The sequence below is a fragment of the Amphibalanus amphitrite genome, unplaced genomic scaffold (genome assembly GCF_019059575.1).
Source record: "Amphibalanus amphitrite isolate SeventyFive unplaced genomic scaffold, NRLGWU_Aamphi_draft 000127F_arrow, whole genome shotgun sequence".
Taxonomy (NCBI): Eukaryota; Metazoa; Arthropoda; class Thecostraca; order Balanomorpha; family Balanidae; genus Amphibalanus; species Amphibalanus amphitrite.
Genome location: NW_024881622.1, coordinates 694052 through 718440, shown reverse-complemented (window position 1 = coordinate 718440; position 24389 = coordinate 694052). Strand labels below are relative to the sequence as shown.

General features: G+C 49.9%; 1 protein-coding gene across 3 annotated transcripts in view; it reads left to right on the top strand.

The window, feature by feature from the left end:
• Positions 1-14090: 14090 nt before the first annotated feature.
• Positions 14091-24389, top strand: part of LOC122381790 (phospholipid phosphatase 1-like) — a 34769-nt gene continuing 24470 nt past the window's right edge. The window contains exons 1-2 of one of the 3 annotated variants that reach the window (XM_043366427.1): positions 14110-14160; positions 14279-14366. In XM_043366427.1, the coding sequence (XP_043222362.1) occupies positions 14332-14366 (35 nt within the window). In that variant the 5' untranslated portion in view covers positions 14110-14160; positions 14279-14331. Of the gene's footprint in view, positions 14367-24389 lie in introns of all 3 variants that reach the window. The other 2 variants (XM_043366425.1, XM_043366423.1) reach the window with 2 other exon arrangements.

Below are 24389 nucleotides of genomic sequence, written 5' to 3'. Positions count from 1 at the left end.
GATCAAGGAACGCCGTTTAGGAGGACGTAACACTGTGCTAGGGAACAATGAAACGTGCTTACCGTCGCCATAAACCACCCGAACAGTTGATTAGGCTGGGAGTCACGTTGGAATCACGTGATAACAAACTTGACATGACTTCGGGCATGACGTGTTCCGTTACGTAGCACACGTTATAAAAGAGTTTCTCACTCGTCAGCTGACCCTCCGATGAATCACCTGACTTCTGACGGAGATGACTGTTCTCTGACATGACACTTACCCGGTGACCTGTGCCCTTTGAAGTCCGACTGTGTACGAAGCGGGGCGATGACTTGGCACCCAAGCCGTGGATTTGTCGAGTCGACACACAACGCTGTTCACTGGCAGCTGTCGCCAACAGCTACCGTCCACTGTCCGGCACCATCCAACCCCCTCCGCTGTCGATGAGCGACTGTCCGCTGCGCCCGCCGCACCCGCCGCCGCCGCCGCCGCCGCTGCTGCCGCCGCCGCCCCCCGCGGCGCACATGTACTGCCGGGAGTAGGCGAGCCAACACAGTCCACGGGCGGATCCTCTGAGGTCTGACTCAGCTCTGATGACTCAGAGTCAGAGTCCTGCTGAGTCATCCGAGTCACTCCCTGTATGGCTGAGGTCAGCCTCTGACTCTGGCGAGTCAAGTCCGGCTGAAAACTCTGCTTGTCCAGGCACGACCGGCCGCGCGGCTGGCCGGCCGCGGCGGAAAGCGGGGGCGGCGGGCGGCCGAGTGTTTGCGGAGAGAGTCGCTCGAACCGACTCTCCCTGACTAGTCAGCGTGACAGAGGAGCGAGCAGCACCTGAACAGAGAACACACCCTCCGGGACACGCTGCAGGGCCGCACCTCTGCCTCTCTGCTTCTCCCCCGCACCCTCCTCCGCACCTCGCCCCCGAACGCGCAGTCGAAAACGTGACCAGCAGATGTGTTCAAACCACAGTCGAACGCTCACGTCTCCAGAGACGCTCGTTTGGGAGTTTATTCTGAAATCCGCCTTTCACTTATCAAATTTGTTCGCCGAGAAACCACTCCGGAGTGAAATGGGAACGCAGAGAATGTGCAAGTCAGCTCACGTGAGTAGGGCCAATAAAAAGACGGTGTGAAGGTGACGACGTCTAGGGGAAAGTGGGTGTATTGCGCCCTCCTAACCAATTGCGCCCACCAACATTCCCACGGATTCAATGGCATGTTTAGAATTTTGTGTTCGAAAACATTATTTTCACCACTGGATTGTTCATTTTATGGCCCAAACACTCCGACGAAGCCAATCAGCAAGGCTCATTACGCCATCAAAGATGTTATGGCGTTTTCTTAACTTTTTTGCAGTATTTTGAACCGTTGGCTTTAAAAATTTACGATATTTGTGTGATTTTCAGAGTGATATTTAGAAAGAAAAACCCCTTTTTCATTGTATATCACTGAAACCGTAAACTTCCTGCAACATCTTTATGATAACTTCTATGCTTTTAAAAGTGCCTCAATTTTAATTGCGCCCATGGCAATTGCGCCAGGGGGGCGCAAATAGAATAATGGTGTAGCCATTGTATCACGACAGTATGAATGCATCATTAACTGATTGCAATAAAGAAGGAGTTTAATGTCAGGCAAGGGAGCAGCCCGCTGTCGTTAGTCCGCAAATTATTTCTCTCGTCAAACTTATAATGCAGCTGCCATTTAGGCCACGACTTGTGGTGTAATTGACAAAATACGACATTTTCAACATGGGCTCAGGCCTCAGGCGTGAGAAGTGACAGCTATGATAAAAAAGTAAAAACTGATGTCATTAAGTTGTCAAAACGATAAAAACTATTAATTTTGAAAGAACCGATTGAAAAGTTAACTGTATAGGCGCATACGTTCACATATATCTAGTCGGTTACAGTAAACGTTTTCGTTGCACTTTTACAAGCGTACGGACACATGTAAAGTTATCTACCTGGGCAAAAAACATCGCGATTTATACCTACATTTATTATTCATCTAGCCTGAATAACATTATAAATGTAAGTAAGCCGCAATGACATTAGACTGCCGGGGTGTATGCATTCCGTCTCATTCACTTAGCCATGTTAAAGTATAGGGCGCAATTGGGTTCTAATTGCGCCATCCCCCTGGCGCAATTTGCAGCAGTTGTTGGCAAATGCGCCCTTTTGCATGTTTCTGAAAAAGCAGCTGTCAGAAGCAAACGAAACATTCTTAATTGATCGGGAGGCTCTTAAATCGTAGTCAATGAGCTCCTCTTTGAAATGGTTACCAAAGCATGCTTATATCTCCAGCGGTTTTCTTGCAATTAGCGTTTTTCCTTAAGGTGGCGCAATTCACCCTCCTTCCCCTACATCTCACATCTGGCTTGATAGGCTAGGGCCTAGCCTATAGGCGGTTTGTTCCAGGGGCGCGGGAACTACTTTCCGACTGGGGGGGCACACCATAATAGAGATCAACCTAGGGTACCCCCAAATCTAGTTTTCTCACCGGTTTTAGGCCACTTATTTTTCACCCCTCGGCTTTTTCAACAAAAAAAGAAAACATTTGCAAAAAAAAGTGTGATATTCCGTCTCAAAGCTGTGGGGGCACCGCCCCCACGGCCCCAGAGTTGGGGGGGCAAGCTGCCCCCACTGCCCCCCCGGCTCCCGCGCCTATGGTTTGTTCTGCTCTGGAGCTTAGCGTCGTGATGCAGCTCCATCCCAGGCAACAACTGGGGAGGAGCAGCATCACGCGTGGCTGGCGCTTCTGACAGAGAGAGGATGTGTGCGATTGGTAATGACTTTTTTACTGGAAAAGGAGCATGCTCCTTTTCATGTCACCTTACAAGGAGACAATTGACAGTGGACATGGTAACGGAATGATGCATGACTGACCTTATCTGGAGTGGTGAAAGTTCTTGTTTTCTATTCATCTGAGGCTTAACTCGTTTAGGATGTAAAAGAAACAAATAAACTGCGCAGAAGTACAAAATACACAACTCGTCAATCCATAACACTTCCCAAGTTACACTACAGGTTCAAACTTCACCTGTGGCGCGGCGCGGCGGCCCGTTTGTTAGAGCCACGTCGCTTCTGATTACAAGAGCCGGGATTCCCGGCCATCGCTCGCCGGGCCGAGGGGCGGGCCGAAGCCGAGATAAGTCCGGTAGGCGGCGACTCGTTCGGAGAGCTCGGGACGCTCGCAGGATCCGGCCGACGCCGCGGGCCGCGTGCAGCGCTCTGCACTTCTGCAGGCTCCGATAATAGTATGAAGGGGTGAAGGGATCCGCTATATACCTGTGGAGCAGTCTGCACTTCGCGGAGGCCCGCTACCCACACAACGGAACGTTATAGTCCTGGAAAGGGGATGAACACCGAATAACGCCGTTTGCCGCGCAATCTTGGCGCAGGACCGAAGGCCGCTTGATTTGAGGTTTCTAAATGTCGATTCTCGTTGGCTAATGCGTGCACGGGCGCACGGCTGGTATCAGCAGAAGCCTGCTCAAATATACATTGAAGAATCCTTTACCAGAGTGAAGAGAGGAAGAACACGACAAAAAACATCCGAGACTCTTTCGGCAGAAAAGACGAAACGACCATCTGAAGTTACATCCCATCAGATTCAGACAGTTGCACCGCACAATGCACCCTGCAGACCCATCTTCCTCAGACTGTGTGCTAAACATCAATACTTGTCAGTAGACAGTACATGTAATTTAGACAGCTCTGTCACTGTGCAGTGTGCAGAGTCAGCCTAGGCTGTGACCCGCCGGCGGCCGCCGCTGCCGCCGCCTCTGCTTCTCTCCCTGGACGCTTTGTCATGATGACAGTGCGTGGAGAGGCCGTATTTCCACACGATCTGCCGACGGCGCACTCAGACACACACACATGTGCGCCATCGTTCGGCACGCCGCGCCACTCCACGTCTCGGCAGAGTGGGTGGGTGCGGGCGGCGAGTACGCGACTGTTGAGACCTTTGACAGCACTGAGTCACGCCCATAAGCGCGTCTATACGTGCTCCACACAACCTGCGACAGTACATAGAGTGCAGCGTGGGCTAGGTGCACACTGAGTGCATACTGAGTGCACACTGCGTGCACAGTGCATCCAGTGCAAGTCACACGGTGGGCGTGAACCGTGAACAGTCACGCAAGCGCACTGCAACGCCTGCACGGTGCACAATACACGTTGGAACGGCATACGCGCATGTGACACATTTGCTCATGCAACGATAGTATACCTACATTTGCCGAACTTTATTCATCCATAATTGTATTCCCTTTGCCACAACTTCCCGTGAACATGGATATCTCGATCTGAATCGGATGAATTTGGTTTGAGCAATCGTCAAGCTCATATTTTTTATAGAGGAAACGACTTTTTTAACTTTGAGCGCAAACGCTCATTAAATATGAGGCATACTTTATGCTGACACATTGACACAATACACAAAACGTATTACGTATGGTCTGGGAGCAGCGAGATGCATCGCCTCACTAATCGCTACAATATGTCAGGCTGCATCTGGCCCGTATATGCAGGCCACGCGACAGCTCCGATGTTGCTCCGTGCTAGCCGTCTTGTTTACGACAACCGGGGTTATTTGACATGCGTGATGTCGGAGGTAAAATACTGAAGATGATGGTGCTTTCAAGACTGAGCTGGGGTCAGAGGTCTGAAACATATGCCATTTTGCGCAGCTTATTGATTATGTGCGAAATCGGTTTAATTTTACTTGAAACATGCATGCTTGTCAAAAGCAGCTTGCAAGCTTTTTGTCCGTAAAAAATGTGATAGAATCATGTGGACAGGCTGATAGTCCCAGCACAGAATCACATACGAACTGTCAAAGAACAATCGGCCGGACGAATAACCCAAAACGAGCCGCCAAGTCTAATCCAAAGCCAGAACATAACTCGATTGCCAAACGGAACTCCAAAACGGAGCTGCTGCGAGGGTCTCGCCCACACCAACCTGACTACGGCTGGCCGGCGGACCCCACGCTTTGAACCAAAATAAGATGACAATCCCGCACCTAACATTTTCTAGCCTGCTATTACCGCCCGTGCATGCCTATTGTCTCGCCAATGCTTGTGCTTTGACTGACTCAGCCTCCCGTCCATGTGGGTGTGCGGACTGTGCGGTATCCACTCTGCCTCTCCCTCGCCCTCGCCCTCGCCCTCTCCCACTCCCTCGCCCTCGGCACACTGGCGGATCCAGACTTGCGTTTTGGGGGGGGGGGCAACTCCTGCAAGTAACCAAACCTAGGGTACCCCCAAATCCTGTTTTCTCATCGGATTTAGGCCACTTATTTTTTCGTCACAGCCCTGAAACGATATTTTTTTAAAACTAAAAATAAAAAAATATAGAAATGGTAGCCCACCCAACCCGAGCCTAAATATTACTTTGAAAACGCTTCAAATTGCTTTTGTCGACCAATTAGCCCGCTCCGGGTCGGTGCGTGGCGCAGCCTTCGCGGGCTGGGAGGTGTCGGTTGGACCCCCTGCCGTTCGGCCCCTGATTAAGCTAGAGCTCGCGGAAAAAAAAAACAGGCGTGTTGCCCGTGAGTGACGAGACGAAGCCGATGATACCCGATTTTAACCCTCGCATGTGTAGGGGGGGGGGTCGGATGGACCCCCCCCCCATGGTTTTTCGCAAATAACTCGCGTAAAAAGCGGCCGATCGCGACGAAACTTTCAGTACCCTCGCATTGATCAATTTGACACCTACCCTGAAAATTTCATGACCCTGACCCAAATGACCTTTGACCTGTGACCTCTTTTCCGAGACCATGTTTGGCCGGAATCGCGATTTCGCGTATGTCGGCTCGCACTAGCCGCGTGTTTGCAAGCTTTTCGTGGTTTCAAACGTTCAAACATGTGATTTGATGTTACTCCCGTGTGTGTCAAGGTCACCTGAAGGTCAGGTCAGGTCATTGACCTTTGGTGACCTCGGGTGACCTCGGGTCACTTTTTCGAGTTTCACATGTTTCTAGGCTAGTTTTTGGAGCTGAATTCGAATTTAGCAACCATTTGAACATTTACGAAGTAGATTTGGTGACTTCGTAACATGTTACGAAGCTGTCAGAGGCGGTTGACACGTACTACGAATACCCGTCACGACGCCTACTGGTTGACCTGACCTGACCTGACCCGACCTGGTCTAAATGCTTCAAGACATCATCTGTGATCAAAACTAACACGATATTCGTGATCAGCACCCCGAAAAACCCCTTAGCAGCCACACTTTACGACTTTCTAACAGGTCCCGATTTTCCCGACTTTGGGTCATTGACCTGACCTGGAAGGTCAACCAATGACCTAGGACCTTAAAATTGGGTATCATCGGCTTCCTCTCGTCACGGGCAACACGCTCGTTTTTTCCGCGAAGCTCTAGCTCGATCAGGGGCCAAACGGCAAGGGGGGGGTCCAACCGACCCCCCCCCCCTACACATTAGAAGCTGGCAAACGCCGCACACATGCGAGGGTTAAGGTCCTTGGTCATTGGTTGACCTTCCAGGGCGGTGTTTCACGGTCGTGCTGACAGCCGCTGACAGCGCATTCCGCGAGCTACATAAGGTCAGCCTTCGGTAGTGTTGTGGGTATAGGCTTGTTGATGTCTCCATTGAAACCAAAAGTGCCATCAGCGTTGGCAGCGGCTGGCAGCGTGCCGTGAAACACCGCCCAGGTCAGGTCACAGACCCAAAAGACGGAAAAATCAGGACCTGTCAGAACCTCCTAAAGTAAGGCTGTAATACGTTTTTTTGTGCTGATCACAAATTTCATGTTAGTTTGGATCATAGATAATGTCTTCATGCGTTTAGACCATGTCGGGGCAGGTCAGGTCAGATCAACCAGTAGGGGTACTTATGGGCGTCCGTATAGCAGGTGTCCACTACCACTGGCAGCTACGTAACATGATACGAAGGCATCAAAACTACTTCGTAAATGTTCAAATGGCTGCAAAATGCTAAATTCAAAATCAGCTAAACGAAACTATCCTAGAAACATGTTAAACTCGGAAAAGTGCACCGAGGTCATCAAAGGTCAATGACCTGACTTGACCGTAAGGTGACATTGGCATCCGCCCTAATGCGTGGGAGCAACATCATATCACATGTTTGAGCGTTTTAAACCACGAAAAGACTATGAAAGCGCGGATAATGTGAGCCGACATACGCCGAATCGCTATTCCGGCCAAACATGGCCTCCAACATGGCCAATAGTCTCGAGAAATAGGCCACAAGTCAAAGTTCACTTGGGTCAGGGTCATGAAATTTTCAGACTTTGTCACCATGAGGGTACTAAAGTTTCGTCGCGATCGGCTTCATGATACCTTACACGATAACTTCACACGTCGATCGAGAGTTAAAGCATGGATGAAGGAGAACCAGGGGATGAAGGTTCTTTCATCCATGGTTAAAGTGTGCAATAAGAACTTCTTGGGTGAAGACAAGACCAACACTTTTATCAAGCTCACAGATTTTTAATGATACGGTATTTTCTCTCTACCTACTACGCCCTTCTCACATTCATTTTTCTTAAGTGTTTTGGGGGACAAAAAATATATGTTGTTCCCCTTTCAGGCTTGGGGGCATGACCCCGTGGCCCCCCTGGATCCGCTAGGCCGAAACTAACTAGGTCGTTTTCAAACGGTCTGATATTTCAGGTCATGCAAACGGCCGGTGTTTTCAGGTAGTTTCATATGGCCTGACTGGGCCAGGCCGTTTGCAAACGGACCGAATTTTCATACGGCCTGTAACATATATTCAGATTTCGACATCTGTCGTAGCATCAAATGCTGATGTGGCGCACTCAAAAGCCGGAATTGGTCCTTGGATGCCGTAAGGACCCTTTTAAGAAATAAGTGACCCGACTGACCCTTAGAGATTGGCCTGAGCTGTGACCGAAATAAGTCTTTTACCGTTTCGCAGGAAGGGACAAAAAGCTCCCTCATATGCTTCTTGTACAATTACGAAACAAAACAAGTTTTTTTTTTCAACGAAAACTCAGTGAGTTTTCCTAAAAAAATTATTGCGCATATTCCGTGAATGAAAAGTTGCCGGGTCATGTCAGGTCAGGCTGCCACAGCAAGTTTGTTAACTTGACAGCTCAATCGATATTTATGCAATAAGACCTTCTCGGGTGACGATAAGACATGACGACACTTTATGAAGGAAGCTAGTAAACCCGGTAGTTTCTCCATAGGCGCGGGAACCGGGGGGAGGGGGCAGTGGTGGCAGCTTGCCCCCCCCCCCCAACTCTGGGGCCGTGCGGGCGGTGCCCCCACAACTTTCAGACAGTATACCGCTCCTTTTTGCAAATGTTTTCTTTTTTTGTTGAAAAAGCCAAGGGATGAAAAATAAGTGGCCTAAAACCGGCGACAAAACTATATTTGGGGGATCCTAGGTTGATCTCTATCATGGTGTGACCTCCCCCCCCCCCGTCTAAAAGTAGTTCCCGCGCCCCTGGGTTTCTCTACGCTATTGAATCACGCTGCTGATTCTAGTAAGTATCTACTACACAACCTTCTCACATTAATTTTTCTTCGAGCGTTTTGGGGGGCCAAAAGATTGTTGGCCCCCTCTTTCAGGCTTTTTGGGCCCATGGCCCCGGTGGCCCCCTTGAATCCGCCAGTGGGGGCGGTGCCCCCACAACTTTCAAACGGAATACCGTCCTTTTTTGCAATTGTTTTCTTTTTTTGTTGTTGAAAAAGCCAAGGGATGAAAAATAAGTGGCCTAAAACCGGTGAGAAAACTAGATTTGGGGGGACCCTAGGTTACTCTCTATTATGGTGTGCTCCCCCAGTCTGAAAGTAGTTCCCGCGCCCCTGACTTTCTCTACGCTATTGAATCACGCTGCTGATTATAGTATCTACTACGCAACCTTCTCACATTAATTTTTCTTCAAGCGTTTTGGGGGGCCAAAAGATATGTTGGCCCCCTCTTTCAGGCTTTTGGGAGGCCATGGCCCCGGTGGCCCCCCTGGATCCGCCAGTGGGGGCGGTGCCCCCACAACTTTCAGACGGAATACCGTCCTTTTTTGCAACTGTTTCTTTTTTTGTTGAAAAAGCCAAGGGATGAAAAATAAGTGGCCTAAAACCGGTGAGAAAACTAGATTTGGGGGGACCCTAGGTTGATCTCTATTATGGTGTGCTCCCCCAGACTGAAAGTAGTTCCCGCGCCCCTGACTTTCTCTACGCTATTGAATCACGCTGCTGATTCTAGTAGGTATCTACTACGCAACCTTCTCACATTAATTTTTCTCCAAGCGTTTTGGGGGGGGGCCAAAAGATATGTTGGCCCCCCCTTTCAGGCTTTTGGGGGGGGGGGGGGCATGGCCCCGGTGGCCCCCCCCCCCCTGGATCCGCCAGTGCCTCGGCAGCGGAGGGAGAGGCGGGCCGACACAGCTGCTCATGGCAAGACCTGTCCGTCTGCTATACCGCCAACGCCCAGTCACAGCTGCGCCGAAATTTACCGCATGAGACGAACTCACTTCAAAATGCAAGCAATGACACATTGCAAATCACTACGGTAGGATTAAATGTTGCTTGTAGGTGTCTGGTAAGGAAACTGAAGAGCAAAACCTGGGCGTCTTGATTTATGGCTATCTTTTATGCAAGCAGCCACCCGGAGAAATTAGATATCTGCATATGATTGCATCTGATTGTCCCGGTGTGTAGCTTTGCTGCCCTGTGTCCATGCCGTCCACCATCCCACCTTCTGGTGCCAATCAGTGAGTGCTCTGTTTTTTTTTGTCCGCGTGACCTGCTGCGCCGGTCAGGTCAGCGCCCCATCAGATGCCCCTGTTCCGTCGGGACGTCCGTTTCCGTCCCGTCTCCGTCCCGTCTCCGTCCCGTCTCCGTCCCGTCTCCGTCCCGTCTCCGTCCCGTCCCTGTCCCGTCTCCGTCCCGTTTCCGTCCGGATTCCATTCGTTTTCGTCTCGTCCCGTCCCGTATTTGGCGTGTCAACGTCTGTCTTCGTCCTTCTATGTCTGCATCCCTTCTATTCTGTCCTTGTCGGTCCGTCTCTTCTCCCGTATACACCTCGTTCCTTCATCGATATCGTTTTCGTTTTCCCCGTTCCTCCCAGGCTGTCATTACCACACACCTCTCTTTTGTCTCCCCCATTTCCCTCTCGTCTCCATACGGCCTCGGCTATATCGGGTGAGCCGATGAATAGTCGCAGGCCAAACACGGCGTCTGCCCCCAGAGCCGGCCGGTCAACACTGGGGCACGCCGCGGGCCATTAGGGCGCATTTGCACGGGTTTATTGACTCGGGCTCCGGTTTCACCGACTGGCCCCGACCGATGCGGTAATGATGGCCTGTGCGGTGACCTGACCCAGCGCGGCGGGACGATATCGTCGGCCGAATGAACGGCAGCTACTGGATTCACTTTGAGACGACCGAATGTTGTTTACTTCTCTTTGATGGACGATATGTGCGCTGGTGGATGCTGTGCAGTGAGTTTCCGCTCAACGCTTACTATTTTGTTTGTGATAATGCATGTATGGTTCGCTGGTAGGTATACCGGTGACATAGATCGATATGAACAGATGATATCGTATGAAGTGACCTTAATCAACGCTAGGTATAATTGAATAGCGTCATCCGAATCGTATAACCGTTAAACAAACTACAAACACAAGCTTTCAATACGAAATCTGACACCTTAAAAATCAGACAAACTTAAATGACAGCTTAAAAATTTACAAAAAAAAAATCATTTGCGCGTGATCGTAGTTATATCCGTTTTCCGTTTCCCATAATATTGCCAAAAAAGCCAGAAATTCGAAATAGGTATTGGCGGCCAAAATGAAATACAGAAACCATTTCTTAAGGGAAGTGCAGACCGAAGAGACTAAACATGAAAATGAGTCACCACTCACCGTTGTGCAGCAGGCATCTCTGCGGTGCCGACTTTCCTGCCCCCGGGCGGGTGACCTCACAGCTGTACCGTGTTGACCTCAACTGCGGCCGGCATGACGAGGCCAACAGGATGTGGCCACAATCGATCCCTCGCTGCTCTCTGTGGGCGGAGCGGTTCGTTTCTTCTCCGAAAGACTCTGTGCTGACTTCATGACCGAACGCCGACTGACTGTCGCATCTGAGCTGAGGCTGGCTGACGGATCAGCGGGGCCTGAGACGGACTCCGGAGTCCGGGGCCCAGTTTCCACCGGCTCTGCTGGTTATCGCTATCACTGCCATCGCCTACACCGACAGCAGCTGCCGAACGTAGTGCCGTGGCCCGCCGTAGCCTGCCGTGGCAGAGAGCGTTCCCTGCCGAACACCTGCGTCCTGCACCTCTGCACCGGCTGCAGATCCCTGCCCGCCGGCGGCACGCGGCGCGCGGCGTCCGCCCATTGGTTCGCCGGCCATCAGTGACGCCGCGTGGGTGCCGCCATGACGTCACCCGGCTGATGTCATGACGTGATGCTGTGTCGCGCAGGGGCGCCGCCAGACACGCCGAACGGGGAGCTGAGGTCCGCACGACGGCAATGGAGGATCTCTGTGGAACGCCAGAGATGCAGTTTGTTTTATCACGCAAGGTAACGCTCGTCCAAGCGTTTTGTCTTCTATCACACTTCTGTCGTCTAATCAGTAAAAAGCACAGGCTAGCCAATGAAGATTATGGACGCAATTGCCTCGTACTCTCAGTCTCAGCTTGCTCTACATTTCATCATAGTAAATGTTCCTTATGGGCGCTGCCTTGCGGTGCAGTATAACTTCAGGCGTTTCATGCTGCTGCCATCTAGCGAGTAAAAATAAAACCAAATGGAAAACGTGTTCGTGACAGTCTCTATTGATTCTCTTATTTGAACGCACAATATATTTGGTGCCAACAAAAATTAAAGCCGACATGTGTAGTTAATTTGACATAACTAAGTAATTAACGTTTATGTGTCATGCATCCTGAGCCTGAGGAACTTTAGCATGTACCCTAGGTACGAGGGACATCAGCAAAAGTACGTTGATAGATAGGTGAAGGTAGGTACTATGTGTTTGCCCACTGCTTATGCCCCCTAGCCCCTACACACAGAAAAATATTAACACCGTTAGCGGTGTAATTGCACAGTACATATCTGAGCACTTGAGGAAAGTTAATTTAGTCCCTTCCCCGCTTAAATTACTCGCGCTTCTAAATGAACACCAGGAAGAAGGTAATAGAACACTGTTAGGAGGGTTGGGTGTTTTGCTACATGTAGTAAAACACCCAACCCTCCTAACAGTGTTCTATTACCTTCTTCCTGGTGTTCATTTAGAAGCGCGAGTAATTTAAGCGGGGAAGGGACTAAATTAACTTTCCTCAAGTGCTCAGATATGTACTGTGCAATTACACCGCTAACGGTGTCAATATTTTTATGTGTGTAGCATAGCAATACAAACATTCACTTCTTGTGCTAAACGGTCACTTCTAAATTCACCTTCGAATCACTAACTTCAATGATCGTCTTTGATTGGATAGAAAGTGAATGGCCCATGGCACAGCCCCTGCACACACACGCTCGTGTCCATGAATTCTAATGGGACCTCATTTAGAGGACCCAGGCCAATGAGCTGAGGCTGAACACTGAACAGGAGGGAGCATCGAGCGCCATCTGTGTACCGACCAAAGAGGCGCGCGCCACCTGCCACATGCCACCACTTCCATAGGGTAACCGGACAAAAGATCGCAAAGCAGAAGATCGTAAGGCAAAAGATCGTAGGAAGTTGATCGTATGCAAAAGATCGTTATAGATAAAGATCGTACGATATAATGTTCGTATGGACAAAAGATCGTATTCGCTAAAGATCGTCAAGGAAAATGCTCGTATGCCAAAAACTCGTATGGGATAAAGATCGTACGGCATAATGATCGTATGGACAAAATATCGTATGCGTAAAAGATCGTCAGGCAAAATGATCGTATGTCAAAAGTTGGGATAAAGATCGTGCATTATAATGTTCGTATGGACGAAGGATTGTATTCGCAAAAGATCGTAAAAGTAAATGATCGTACGGCATATGATCGTATGAGATAAAGATCGTACAGTCAAAATATGGTATTCACATGGTGCAACCCAGCTCCAGCGCATACAAAGCTTATCAATTCTGTGTTCGTGTCGTAAGTACCATTGCTGTAATTTTGCGGGGCCAACTGGGGGGGGGGGGGTGGAGCGCATCCCTCCGTCCCCCGCTTTCGACACCCATGGTAGTCACTCCTAATTGTGAAGTTGTTAATATAATTGTGGGCATGACAAGTTTGAAAGTTGGTGGATAACATGACGTCATGAATATTCCTAATTTGTACGAGAAGGTATTCCTAATTTGTAATATTCCTCGTATATCTCGTTTTTTATAGGTTACCTAACCATTGCATGGGTGTGAATTTGTGTATCATTGGGGTGCTTCAGCTCCCCCAATGCTAGTTTGAGCACCCCCAATAAGACTTCAGCACCCCCACAGGAGCACCCCACAGGCCACAGGGGCACACGCACGTGGCGGTTTTTCGTAAAACATTTTGCGACTAACGCTCTTTAATAACTACAATCATTCACCTACAATATTATACCAAATGATTATTTACTTTACGAACTTTGCGGTACGATCTTTTGTCGTAGTTTCTTTAACAACACACGAGCTTTATCTTACGATCATTTACCCACGATCTTTTTCATACGATCCTCTCCTTTTCGATCTTTGGCTTACGATCTTTGGTCGTACGATCTTTTGCGACATACAATGTTTATCTTACGATGATTTTCCTATGATACTTTTCCATACTATCTTTTGCTTTACGAACCTTTGCTTAAGGATCTTTAGTAATTTGTAAATTGTCCTTTAGCGTGAGTGTGGAAATACCAAAAATTAATGTTGCTCAGGCTTTAGTACTAATGTGAATGTTGTTGCGGGTAAAACATGTTCCATCCATGCGATCTATGGTTAGGCAATAGGCATATGTGTCGTCCAAACGATTAACCCATCCTTTAATAAAAAACGTTCATTTAAGCAGTTTGTATCACATTGTAATTCTATTTCATAACACGCCGCATGACTGCAGTTGTTTCACTCCACTGCCCAAGTGGGGCGCCACCGCAGCCGACCACATGTGACAGGAACCGAACGGTAGCTCGGTCGGCCGAGCCGAGGCCCCACACAGTATAGAGGCGGCTGGCCCGCCCCTGGCACCGCTGAGCCGCCGGGCGGGTGTGTGTGGCTACTGGCTAGTGTTGAACCGGAAGGCAGACATAATTATCCGCGGGTTGCATTGGACCTTCCAAAGTATTAGCGTGTGAGAAAGGGTTTAATGTCCATGTGTCAACAGGTCAGCCTCCAAGGTCAGAGACACAAAAAGATCACAAGAGCCGAGGACGTTGAATGAAAATAATGTCTCACACCGCATTGGAAGGAAGGTAAGCCTCATTTTCACTTCTGTAATCGTTCTCTGAGTGTTCTGGACGTACAATGTTCATTGTTCATGTTTAATGTATATTTTTGTTCATGCCCATACTCAATATTTTGTCTCTGCTAAATCTTATTCGGTTATATTGAAACGAGTGGTTGATGCTTGCGCACGTGTTACAACTTTTGCAAGCTGCCAGCACTGAGTAATAGTTAGTTGATGCATGCGATGGCTCGTTCATGTTAGCGCATCGTTCTCTTACCGGCTGAATGCGACATCATTCATCCACTCGACTTGTGCTCTGCACACAACACCACAGCGAACTGTAGTTCCCCGTGAGCGGGTTCATCGTCTGGTGAATCCCAGACTGGCCTGATACTGAGATAGAGCTGAGCCATGCCTGTTCCTGCTGGCTGAATAATGAACGATTTCCTCGTCTCAACTGAGGGTGAGGCTGAGTCATCTGTAGCTGACCTTTGACCTCACTGATGACACAGAGGACACGTGCCACGTGTTTCGTGTCACGTGTCACGAGAGAGAAAAAGAGAGAGAGAGAGAGAGAGAGAGAGAGAGAGAAAGAGAGAGAGAGAGAGAGAGAGAGAGAGAGAGAGAGAGAGAGAGAGCGGGGGGAGAGCAGTGTGATGGAGAGACAGAGTGGCGCGTGCAGCCTGTTCAAAGTCCGGAAGTGACCAGTTTGTACGGCTCGTACAGGGGTAGGAGAGAGTGGGAGGGGAGAGGCTGAGAGGGACAGACTATGAAGGGAGGCGAGGTCGGCACAGGAGTTGAAATGGGCGGTGTGCTTCCGGGCCGCAAGATTATTGTGCGGGGCGGCTCCAGCTGGGCTTTCCGAGTCAATCCCGGTAAAGATAGCCATGTGTTTCACTTCTGTCCGATCCATGGCTGGACAGCTCGCTGCCGCATCTCTTGCTCAGTGAGTGTGGAGAGAGAACCTCGCTGCAGTGCTAGATGTGTCCGCCGGCGTTTGGTCGCCATCTAAGCCTGCCGACAATATCTTTGTGACGTTTACCGTTGTCCGGGATGAGAATGAAATTGACAGGATTTGTTTCTTTTTACTTCTGTCTTCTTTTCAATTCACAAAAATTGCTACAAACGTTTGGTGGTTTTCAAACCACCAAGACTCCACTAGGAATTTCCCATTTTATTGGTACAACAACGATACAAATCCTTGCCGAACGTCAACACTAACACAGACTTTTTAACCACAACAAACTTTTTCCGAAATGTATCGTCACCAATGCATGTAGCGTAATTAAACATTTAAGATACTTCAATCGATTTAAAAGGTACTGGTACAGGTTGATTTACCCAAATTTGTTCCGCTACCTTATTATCCGTATGTCTAGGTGACGTGAAGTTGAACTAAGTGTTATTGACAACAAAACACCGGATTGTGCATTATTAACCACGCATTCGAAACTATTAGCTCTGAGGTCATAAACTGTCAGGACTGAGCTGCTCAGCCATCCGTTCGATTTGCGGGGCTTGCCGTCCAGTTTTGCTGCTGAGAGAGGTCGGCGCCGTCACCAGTCGGGCTGGTGATGTAGAACTGGAACAGCACGATGACATAGGTCAGGACGGTGGCGGCGAGGGCCAGCAGGGTGGAGCGCTGCAGCCGGAACAGGCCCAGGTCGCCGAGCGCGGTCAGATCGCGGCCGACCGTCTCCCGGAACAGGCACAGCAGCTGGAACAGCTCGGGCCGCTGCCAGCGGGGCCGCAGCAGCAGGTCGCGCGTCTCGCCCACCGCAGACAGCACCAGCTGCGACAGCTCGCACGGCAGCGCGACCGCCACGGCCGCGCCCAAAGCGTAGCTCACGATCGAAGCTGCGTGATTTCCAGCGGTTCCGGACTGAACCGAGCCGATGGTGAGCATGACCAGCGCGATCAGCTGCAGCAGTCCAGAGAGCATGAACAGGATCAGCTCGGGGCACATGACGTCAGTCAGTCGAGCGAAGGCCCGGGATAGATCGTCCTGCACGGTCCTCAGTGTGTGGAGCTCGGAATGTGTCGCGGGACGCTCTCCGTCGGCCACGGCTCTCAGACGAGCACCGATGGCTGAAAGTCCTGCAGAAATCTGCACAGCCGCAAAGGCCATCTTGAGTCCAATCATGTAAACGGCAAAGAGAAATACCCAAAGAGCGGAACAAAAGGAAACGTCAACTATGCATTGGAACGAAAAGGCCTTCTCACATCTCCCATTCATCAAAGGGATTGTCATTGACAATGTCAGTCCCAGTACTATCATAACTGCGAGCAGAAGCAATCGGTAGTGGCTGGACAACTTTGTAACAAAGTCTTTGCTTTCCTTCAATGCTGCGTGTTTCATTAGTTTATCGATGTCCAGAACCAGTTGTCCGTAAGCTCTACGTTTGAATATCAGGCATGTCATCAGCGAGAGCCACATCACGACAAACTGCAGGCCAAAGAAACCTGTGTATGAAGCCACGTAGACTAGGTTTTTACCGATCATGAGCAACATGATTCCGTACGAGAAGCTGATATAAACAAACATTGCAACAGCGGCCGTGCTGATCGAGCCAACAAGAGCCATGTGTAGGACGTCTCTCTATCCGTGGCGACTGCCACTGACCCCTACAACTTGCAGAAGAGTCAGCAGCAGCCGCGCCGAAACCGGCGCACTGTAGGCTGAACCGGCGGACGCCGTGGTAGGTTCACCCAGGGCCCGTCCGGAGTCCAAGGGAGGCCCACACTCGTCCACTCCAACTGCTGTTGGGTCTCCGGCTTCACCAACCCACTTGAGCTCGTTTTCACCCACCTTAGGCAGCAGCGTCATGGCCTGATTTTTCGTGGGCGCTGCTAACGGCTGGCCGAGGTGATTCTGGTGGCGGTAAAGACCTGCCTGAGGGTGGATCTGACCTGACCTGACCGGCGTCCGGACACCAACGAGCAGCGGCCGGCCGGCTGGTCGTCGATCAGCGTTGTCTATTTGCACACCGTTCGGGGGTCAGTTGACGTTTCCACAGCGTCACCAGGCCAACGGTGTTGGCAAACGCTCACGTCTGGCCTACGGGCATTCGTCTTGGCCTCGGCGGGCATTGTCGTGGCATCGCTGAAGACCATTGACCAGCCTTCCAGCTGAGTTTGCCCATGCTTGTCGGGGCAGCGCAGGCGGCACAACGTCAAATATTTGTAGTCGATGCCGCTAACAGAACCATTGATCAAAACGGCAGCAGAAAGCGAGGAAACGATTATTGACCAGAGGTTTGAATGCTATGGACGGACATTCACCTGGGGGCATCCTGTACAACATGTCTTGTAACCTACACATAGCTATATCACCTCGATTGCACTGTGGTAGGTACGTGATGACTTTAAAATGTAACACCATATGCACGGCAGTTCCGTTGTTTTGAATTGTAGATAATAAAGATATCCCTTTTCATGAAAGCACAACTGCCAATGCATAAATGCAATAAGTGTGCTACTGAAATCATATTCAGTGCAACTGGCTTTTTCTGAATACAAGAAAACAATATTTACCAAAGCTAATCATAAGGTACTTACTTACATAACACATACCTATGTACGATTCTACCGCCGAGATCATGAGCTTAATATGCTGTTTTTATATTTATTCCGTGATTCTGATATGTGCCTATGATCAACAAAAACACCGAATTATGCGGGCCGTTCATTCCACTTCCTTCATCTGCATGACTTATTGCCGTGACTTATGACTAACTAGATATACAGCGAGTATCACCAATAGCTGAAGGCTACCCCTGTCCAATTAAGACAACGGGCGAAAGGTTCGATCCGCATTTCCATTCCGCTTCGCATCTGACCGTTTGGATCAGTGTTAAGTCTCACGTATTCCTCTTACTATTCTTAATTTATGATCTTGATGGCTATTAACCCGCGCCGTGCTGGTGGCCTGAACTTTCCGCCGAGTGCTGGGGGGGGGGGCGTTTTCACGCCCCCCCGTCTAACTCGGCTCCTGGGCCACGTAGCGACACGCGGTAAGCGGCAATCGAAAGAGCGTCAAAAATAAGGACGAAAACACTTCGGTCATTTTTTGGGTCAGGTCAAAGGTCAGGTCACCAGAGGTCACCAAAGGTAAAATGTTGACTATTTCAACATTTTGGAAACTGCCAACGGCTATCTCGGGAACCGATAGAGCTACAGCGCCGCGGAAAAGCGCATTCGATAGCCCTTTTACAGACCTTTCTGAGTAATGTTCTCAGATTTGACCTCAGGTCAACGGTTTAGCCTCCAGAGGGCAAAAACTCCAAAAATAGCCGTTTTTACGAAAAACGTTTTTTCGTCAATAACTTTTGACTCATAAGCGCCATGACATTACTTTTGCCAGCATCGTGTTCCTCTCGTCGAGACGCGTCGAATGAACTATTCGTTGACCTTGAAAGGTCATTTTGAAAATTTGACCTCAGGTCAAGGTCATGACCTGACCGAAAAGGGTCATGTTGCATATCAGTCGATCCGTATCGTCGAGCTGAACACATCTGACGTGTTTTCACCGCTCTAGCACGTCTCTATCAAAAGTTATAGCCAAAAAACTGCTGGCGACCAATCATGACCTGAGATGACCTCAGGGGCACACAGAGGGGTCACTGGTGCATTTTTCCTATTCAGTGTGTCATGTTTACCTATGAACCGATGTTTGAGAGCGTTTTGAACGATATTCGTCCAAAAGAGGCGCATTTCAATTTTCTCCCATTGACTTATAATGGAGAGGTCGCAAAATTGACCTGACCTTAGGTCACAGATATCAAAAATCCGAGATAAACATTTTATACATACTGTTACTCATATCAATCGCTGAAAGTTTCAAAGTGATCGTTCAGTCGGTGTAGCTATAGCGAGCCTTTGAACTTTTTCTGAGGTAAGGTCACTTGACGTGACCTGGTGACCTGACCTTGAACGGCCTAGGTCTGAAATTTTCACAACATGTGCGGAAATGATGTAGGAACACGTGTACCAAAAACGGCGGCGCGCAGCGAATCTGAGGGGGGGGCGTAAAAACGCCCCCCCCCCCCAGCACGGCGCGGGTTAAGATTTGTATTTGTATTTGTATTTGTATTTGCCATCGTAGAGCGGTCCACTCAAAGTGTGGCTATTAAGCTCCGAGTCAAACATGGTCGCTGTCATGGATAAAAAAAAAAAAAACACACACACACACACGCACACATACACGGTACACAGGGCTACCCCTGTGCTGTGGCGGCCACGGCTGTCGGAACGGTCACGTTCGGTGGAGATCCAGCAGGCGTCTCTTCACGGTACGTGAAAAACGCTGCTGGCTAAGCGGTGTCAGGTCACTCGACAGCCGGTTGTAGAGGGCAGGTGCCCTCGAGCAAAAGCGTCTCTTGCCGGTCTCGGTGTTGGACCTCGGCACGTAGAGTTGCCCGTCCTGCCTCGTGCGCCGGGACCGCCGGTCACCGCTGCACACGAATGCAGCCGCCAGTGACTCGGGCTCGCCACCAGCAATCACCTTGTGCGCCAGACACAGTGTACGGTGGTCGGCCATGTGCTGAGCGGGCAGCCAGCCAAGTTTCCCGCGCAGGTCACTAACATGATCAAATTTTCTCTTTCCAAAAATGACTCGTGCAGCAAAGTTCAGTACCTTTTGAATTCTGTCAATGTTTTTCTTAGTGCCGTTGCCGTAGACGGCAAGGCAGTATGTGACCTGCGAGAGAACCAAGGCGGCTACTAGTGTCTTGATGACACCGACAGGCAGGACGTGACGGACATGTGACAGCGCGACAAGAGTACCGCTGCATCGCCTGCCGACGACACCCACGTGACTGTCCCATGATAATTTCTGGTCGAAAATAACGCCAAGATTTTTTACCTCGCGGCAAGGTACGAGGTCAGTGTTGCGGAAGGCAATTTTGAAGTCTGGAAGGCCGCGCAAATTTTGACCTGTTCCGAGAGTGATGAGCTGTGTTTTGTTTGCGTTTACTTTAAGGGCGTTTGCGCAGAACCACTGATCCAAAGCAGTCAATGAATTTTCCATGCTATGAATAACAGCTGAAAGTTCGTTCTTTTTGCCAGAGACAATCACCTGGGTGTCGTCAGCGTACTGCACGACACTTGCACCCGCAGCGAACAGTGACATGTCATTTGCAAACACGGTAAACAAGAGGGGGCCCAGGGCAGACCCCTGGAAAACCCCCATCGAGTTCGGCATCGGCGGGGAGACGCTGGCAGCTCCAGTGTGGTCTCTGAGTGACACACTCTGGGTATGGCCGGTCAGGTAAGCTTTAAACCACTGAACATCCACACCGTGCAGCTCGAGTTTCCGAAGTAAAATGTCATGGTCGATAATATCAAAACACTTGCTCAGGTCAATAAGACATAAGAGGGTGATCTCCCCGCCGTCGGCAGCTGTGAGGATTTGGTCGGTTACGGTAGCCAGCGCGGTTTCCGTCGAATGGTGCGGACGGAAACCGTGCTGGCTGGGGGATAGGAGGTGGTTGGAGGATAGGTAATGGTAAAGCTGCCGCTGGACAACGCGCTCTACTAGTTTGGCGATGGTGGGGATGATGGAAATAGGACGGAAGTTGGAAGGATCGGATGGGTCGCCGGTCTTGAAGATGGGGTGAATGAGCGAATGTTTCCAGGTTGGAGGGTAGTCGGATTGGGTGAGACATGCGTTAATGATATGTAGGATGACATAGCCGACGGCGGGGAAGCCAGCCTTCAGAGCACGAGCACACAAACCATCAGATCCGCACGCAGGCGAGTTCCTCATGCTGTACAGCGCGATCGTCAGCGTATCGAGGTCGATGGGAGAGACTGAGAAGCCGCAGGCCCCCACACGCGGCAGGCGGCAGGGCAGGTCTGCCGCGTGCTCGGCCGCATCGGCCACCTCCGCCGCCACCCTCGGCCCGACAGACACGAAATACTCATTCAGCGCGCTCGGTGATAGCTGTGGTGAGGTGACATCTCGCTTCCGGCCAGCAACAACACTCCGAATGTTGCGCCACACGGTGTGGGGTCCCTGCTCCCTGATACGGGACTCTATGGCCAGGCGCGTGTCGCGGCGGATGGCGGACCGGACAGATCGGTTCAGATCGCGGTATTCGCTCGAGTCACGGCCGAGGGTGCGCAGAGCGCCGCGGCGGCTCGCCATCAAGTCCTTAGTGGCGGCCGTGACCGGCGGGGCAGATGGGTTGTGAACAGGGATGCGGAGCCGTGGAAATTTCAGACGGCTCCGGCTCCGGCTCCGGCTCCGGAGAAAAAAATCGGCTCCGGCTCCGGCTCCGGCTCCGGGTGAAATGTTATGGCGGCTCCGGCTCCGGCTCCGGCTCCGAGTAAAATGGTCCGGCTCCGGCGGCTCCGGCTCCGGCGGCTCCGGCTCCGACTCAGTACATCCCCTACGCAATCAATTAAATACGGGTGGAAGAAAAATTGGATTGGTTATACGCGTTACTCTTTGCCATGACCGGCTCACCGCGTCCCCGCGCAAACGCACCTCGGAGAGAACTGGCAGAACAAAGGGCTAGGAAGCGATGGCATTGGAAACGCAGTCGCCGCGAATCGGAGTTCAGTGAACCATCGTAAGCTGACACCCGTCTCGGCTGCATTGGGGGGTGAGGGGTGGGGGGTGTGTGGGATGAGACGGTGCTGGGAGTCGCAGTCCACGGCACTGGTTTGAAAACAATGGCCGTCACCTGATGACTGGTCCTCATGTTCTGGGGATGCAGTAGACGTGGGGGGGGGGGGGGGAAGAGCAAACAGGAAGTTGTTTGCGTACTGTGGGATACTGGGGATATTCGGATTTTTTCATTCACTTGATGGCCCATGACGTAAGTACCATATGTTTTACTGCCTTGTACTGTCAAACCGAACTAGGTCAATTATTTTTTCCTCTTCAAAAAATAAAAAGGAGCCGGAGTCGCCCCCTTTTTTGGCGGCTCCGGCTCCGGCTCCGGCTCCGGGCTATATTGTTTCACGGCTCCGGCTCCGGCTCCGGCTCCGGGCAAAATATGCCGGCTCCGGCGGCTCCGGCTCCGACTCCGGCTCCGGCTCCGCATCCCTGGTTGTGAACCTTGCGGCTCCGTATCGGCGCGTGCTTGTCCAGAACAGGTATGTAGAGTGATAAAAAAGCTCGCCACTTCCCATCGACCGTCTCAGATGTAAAAACGTCACTCCAGTCACAGCACTGTAAATCGAACAGAAACGCACCCGAGTCTATCCTAGCGAGTGGGCGTGACCGCGAGACTACAGTGTGCGATCGTGGACGGCGCGGCACACTGAGACTACAACTAACGATGCGATGTGGGCTAAAATCACAATGTTTATTGCGGCGCGGCGCTGCTACGTTAAGACGATTGACAATGAGAACATCTAAGAGCGATCCAGAGGTAAATGTCGGGCCAGTCACTAGTTGAGAGAGCGAGTAATCATCTAAAAACACTTCTAAACGAGCTCTGGCTGGTGCCGGAGGGGGTTTGAGGAGGTCACAGTTCAGATCCCCGCCAATAATAATGGTCACATTCGGGTGATCGAGCATTATTTTGAGAATAAATGTATAAGCTAATGCTGAATTTGTACGTTTTTGTTTATTTTTGTTGAATTCAAATTTAATTACGTGGGTACCTCACAATCTTCTGGTGACCCATTTGTGAAACGGTAATCTGCGTTGTGTCTTTTTATCGCCGTGGTTTCGCGTTATACCTTCACGGCGTTAGGGGTGTGAACTTTTCACAAGTGAATGTTTATCACGCGCACGATCGATCCCCCTGAACCATGAACAGACACACACGTCACACAAACACACACATGGAAACAAACGCGTCTGACGTCAGTTCACTGGGCCACTGTGAGGAGGTTACGTGCTGTTCAGTTGTTCAATACTCTCTCAGTAATGTTATGTTCTTGGAAGGCGTTGCTCTACAGTGTATGTAAAACACGGCTTGGTCTGAGACCATTACCATTGAGGTAGACCGATGACGCCTAAATTTGTAATCACAATTAGCCGAATAACAGTGTATTTTAATGAGCTATTTTTAATGACGCTCTTGTATTTTATTTCAAATGTTGCCATTTTCATTAATGGGACAGAATTGTTTCGCGAATGTTCCAATCGCCTCCAGTTTCAGAACTATTAGGACGATTATTTCTCGAAGAGTCACGTGTAAGCATGCATGCAATTGAACATTATATATATCCCACTACAATGAATCACACCACATTAGTGCTTATTACAGTGATTCGGCTTACGGGAGAGCCGTGCAGCCGCTCTTATAGATACGGTGTGTACTGTATATACAGTGACGCGTCCGAAAATGTCTTTATTAGAGCGTCATTCGTTCATGAATGATATCCATTGATGAATCTATTGCAGGGTTCCTTTGTTGGCATTAGGTTGAATAAGCCTAATCAACAGTGTATACTATTTTCCAATAATTTATTTCGTTGATAAGGGTGAAGATTATATTCAAATTATTCGCTGTTAACTGTTAGGTATTCCCTCCCAATCTTGCCAATGCTATTTTATTGTTATGTAAAAATATATATGTACGTCTAGCCTTTACAAATGATCCGCCCTTTCACATGCAGCCTTGGTATTGGCGCATGGCGCAACCTAAAATAATTGGTTTTGTCTTTGGAACCAATTATTTTTAATCCAGGTATACATAGGAACAAAATATGTAAAAGCCGACGGCAAATTCATCATATGCATTTTGAGCAGCATGATAAATGAATGCAAATTGCAACATGTTGGTCTTGCATGGTCTTGCTATTTCAAGCTGGAAAGTGCACTGTCAACGCACCTGTTGTCCGGACCTCAGCATCTTACGTTTAAATCGGCTATTAAGAATTTAGATAAGCAAAACAGTGATCTTTTTTACTAAATAAAAAGTAGACCAATTAAAAGTATGTCAGCAAAAAAACTTATATTTTGTGCACTTACTATCATTGTTTTAGGCATTGCCAATGGAATCAAAATCGCTAAGGCGCACGCGAAGACTATTCAGCTCCTGCCATTGGTCATAGTCATCTCCGTCAGGGGCAAAGGGAGAGCACA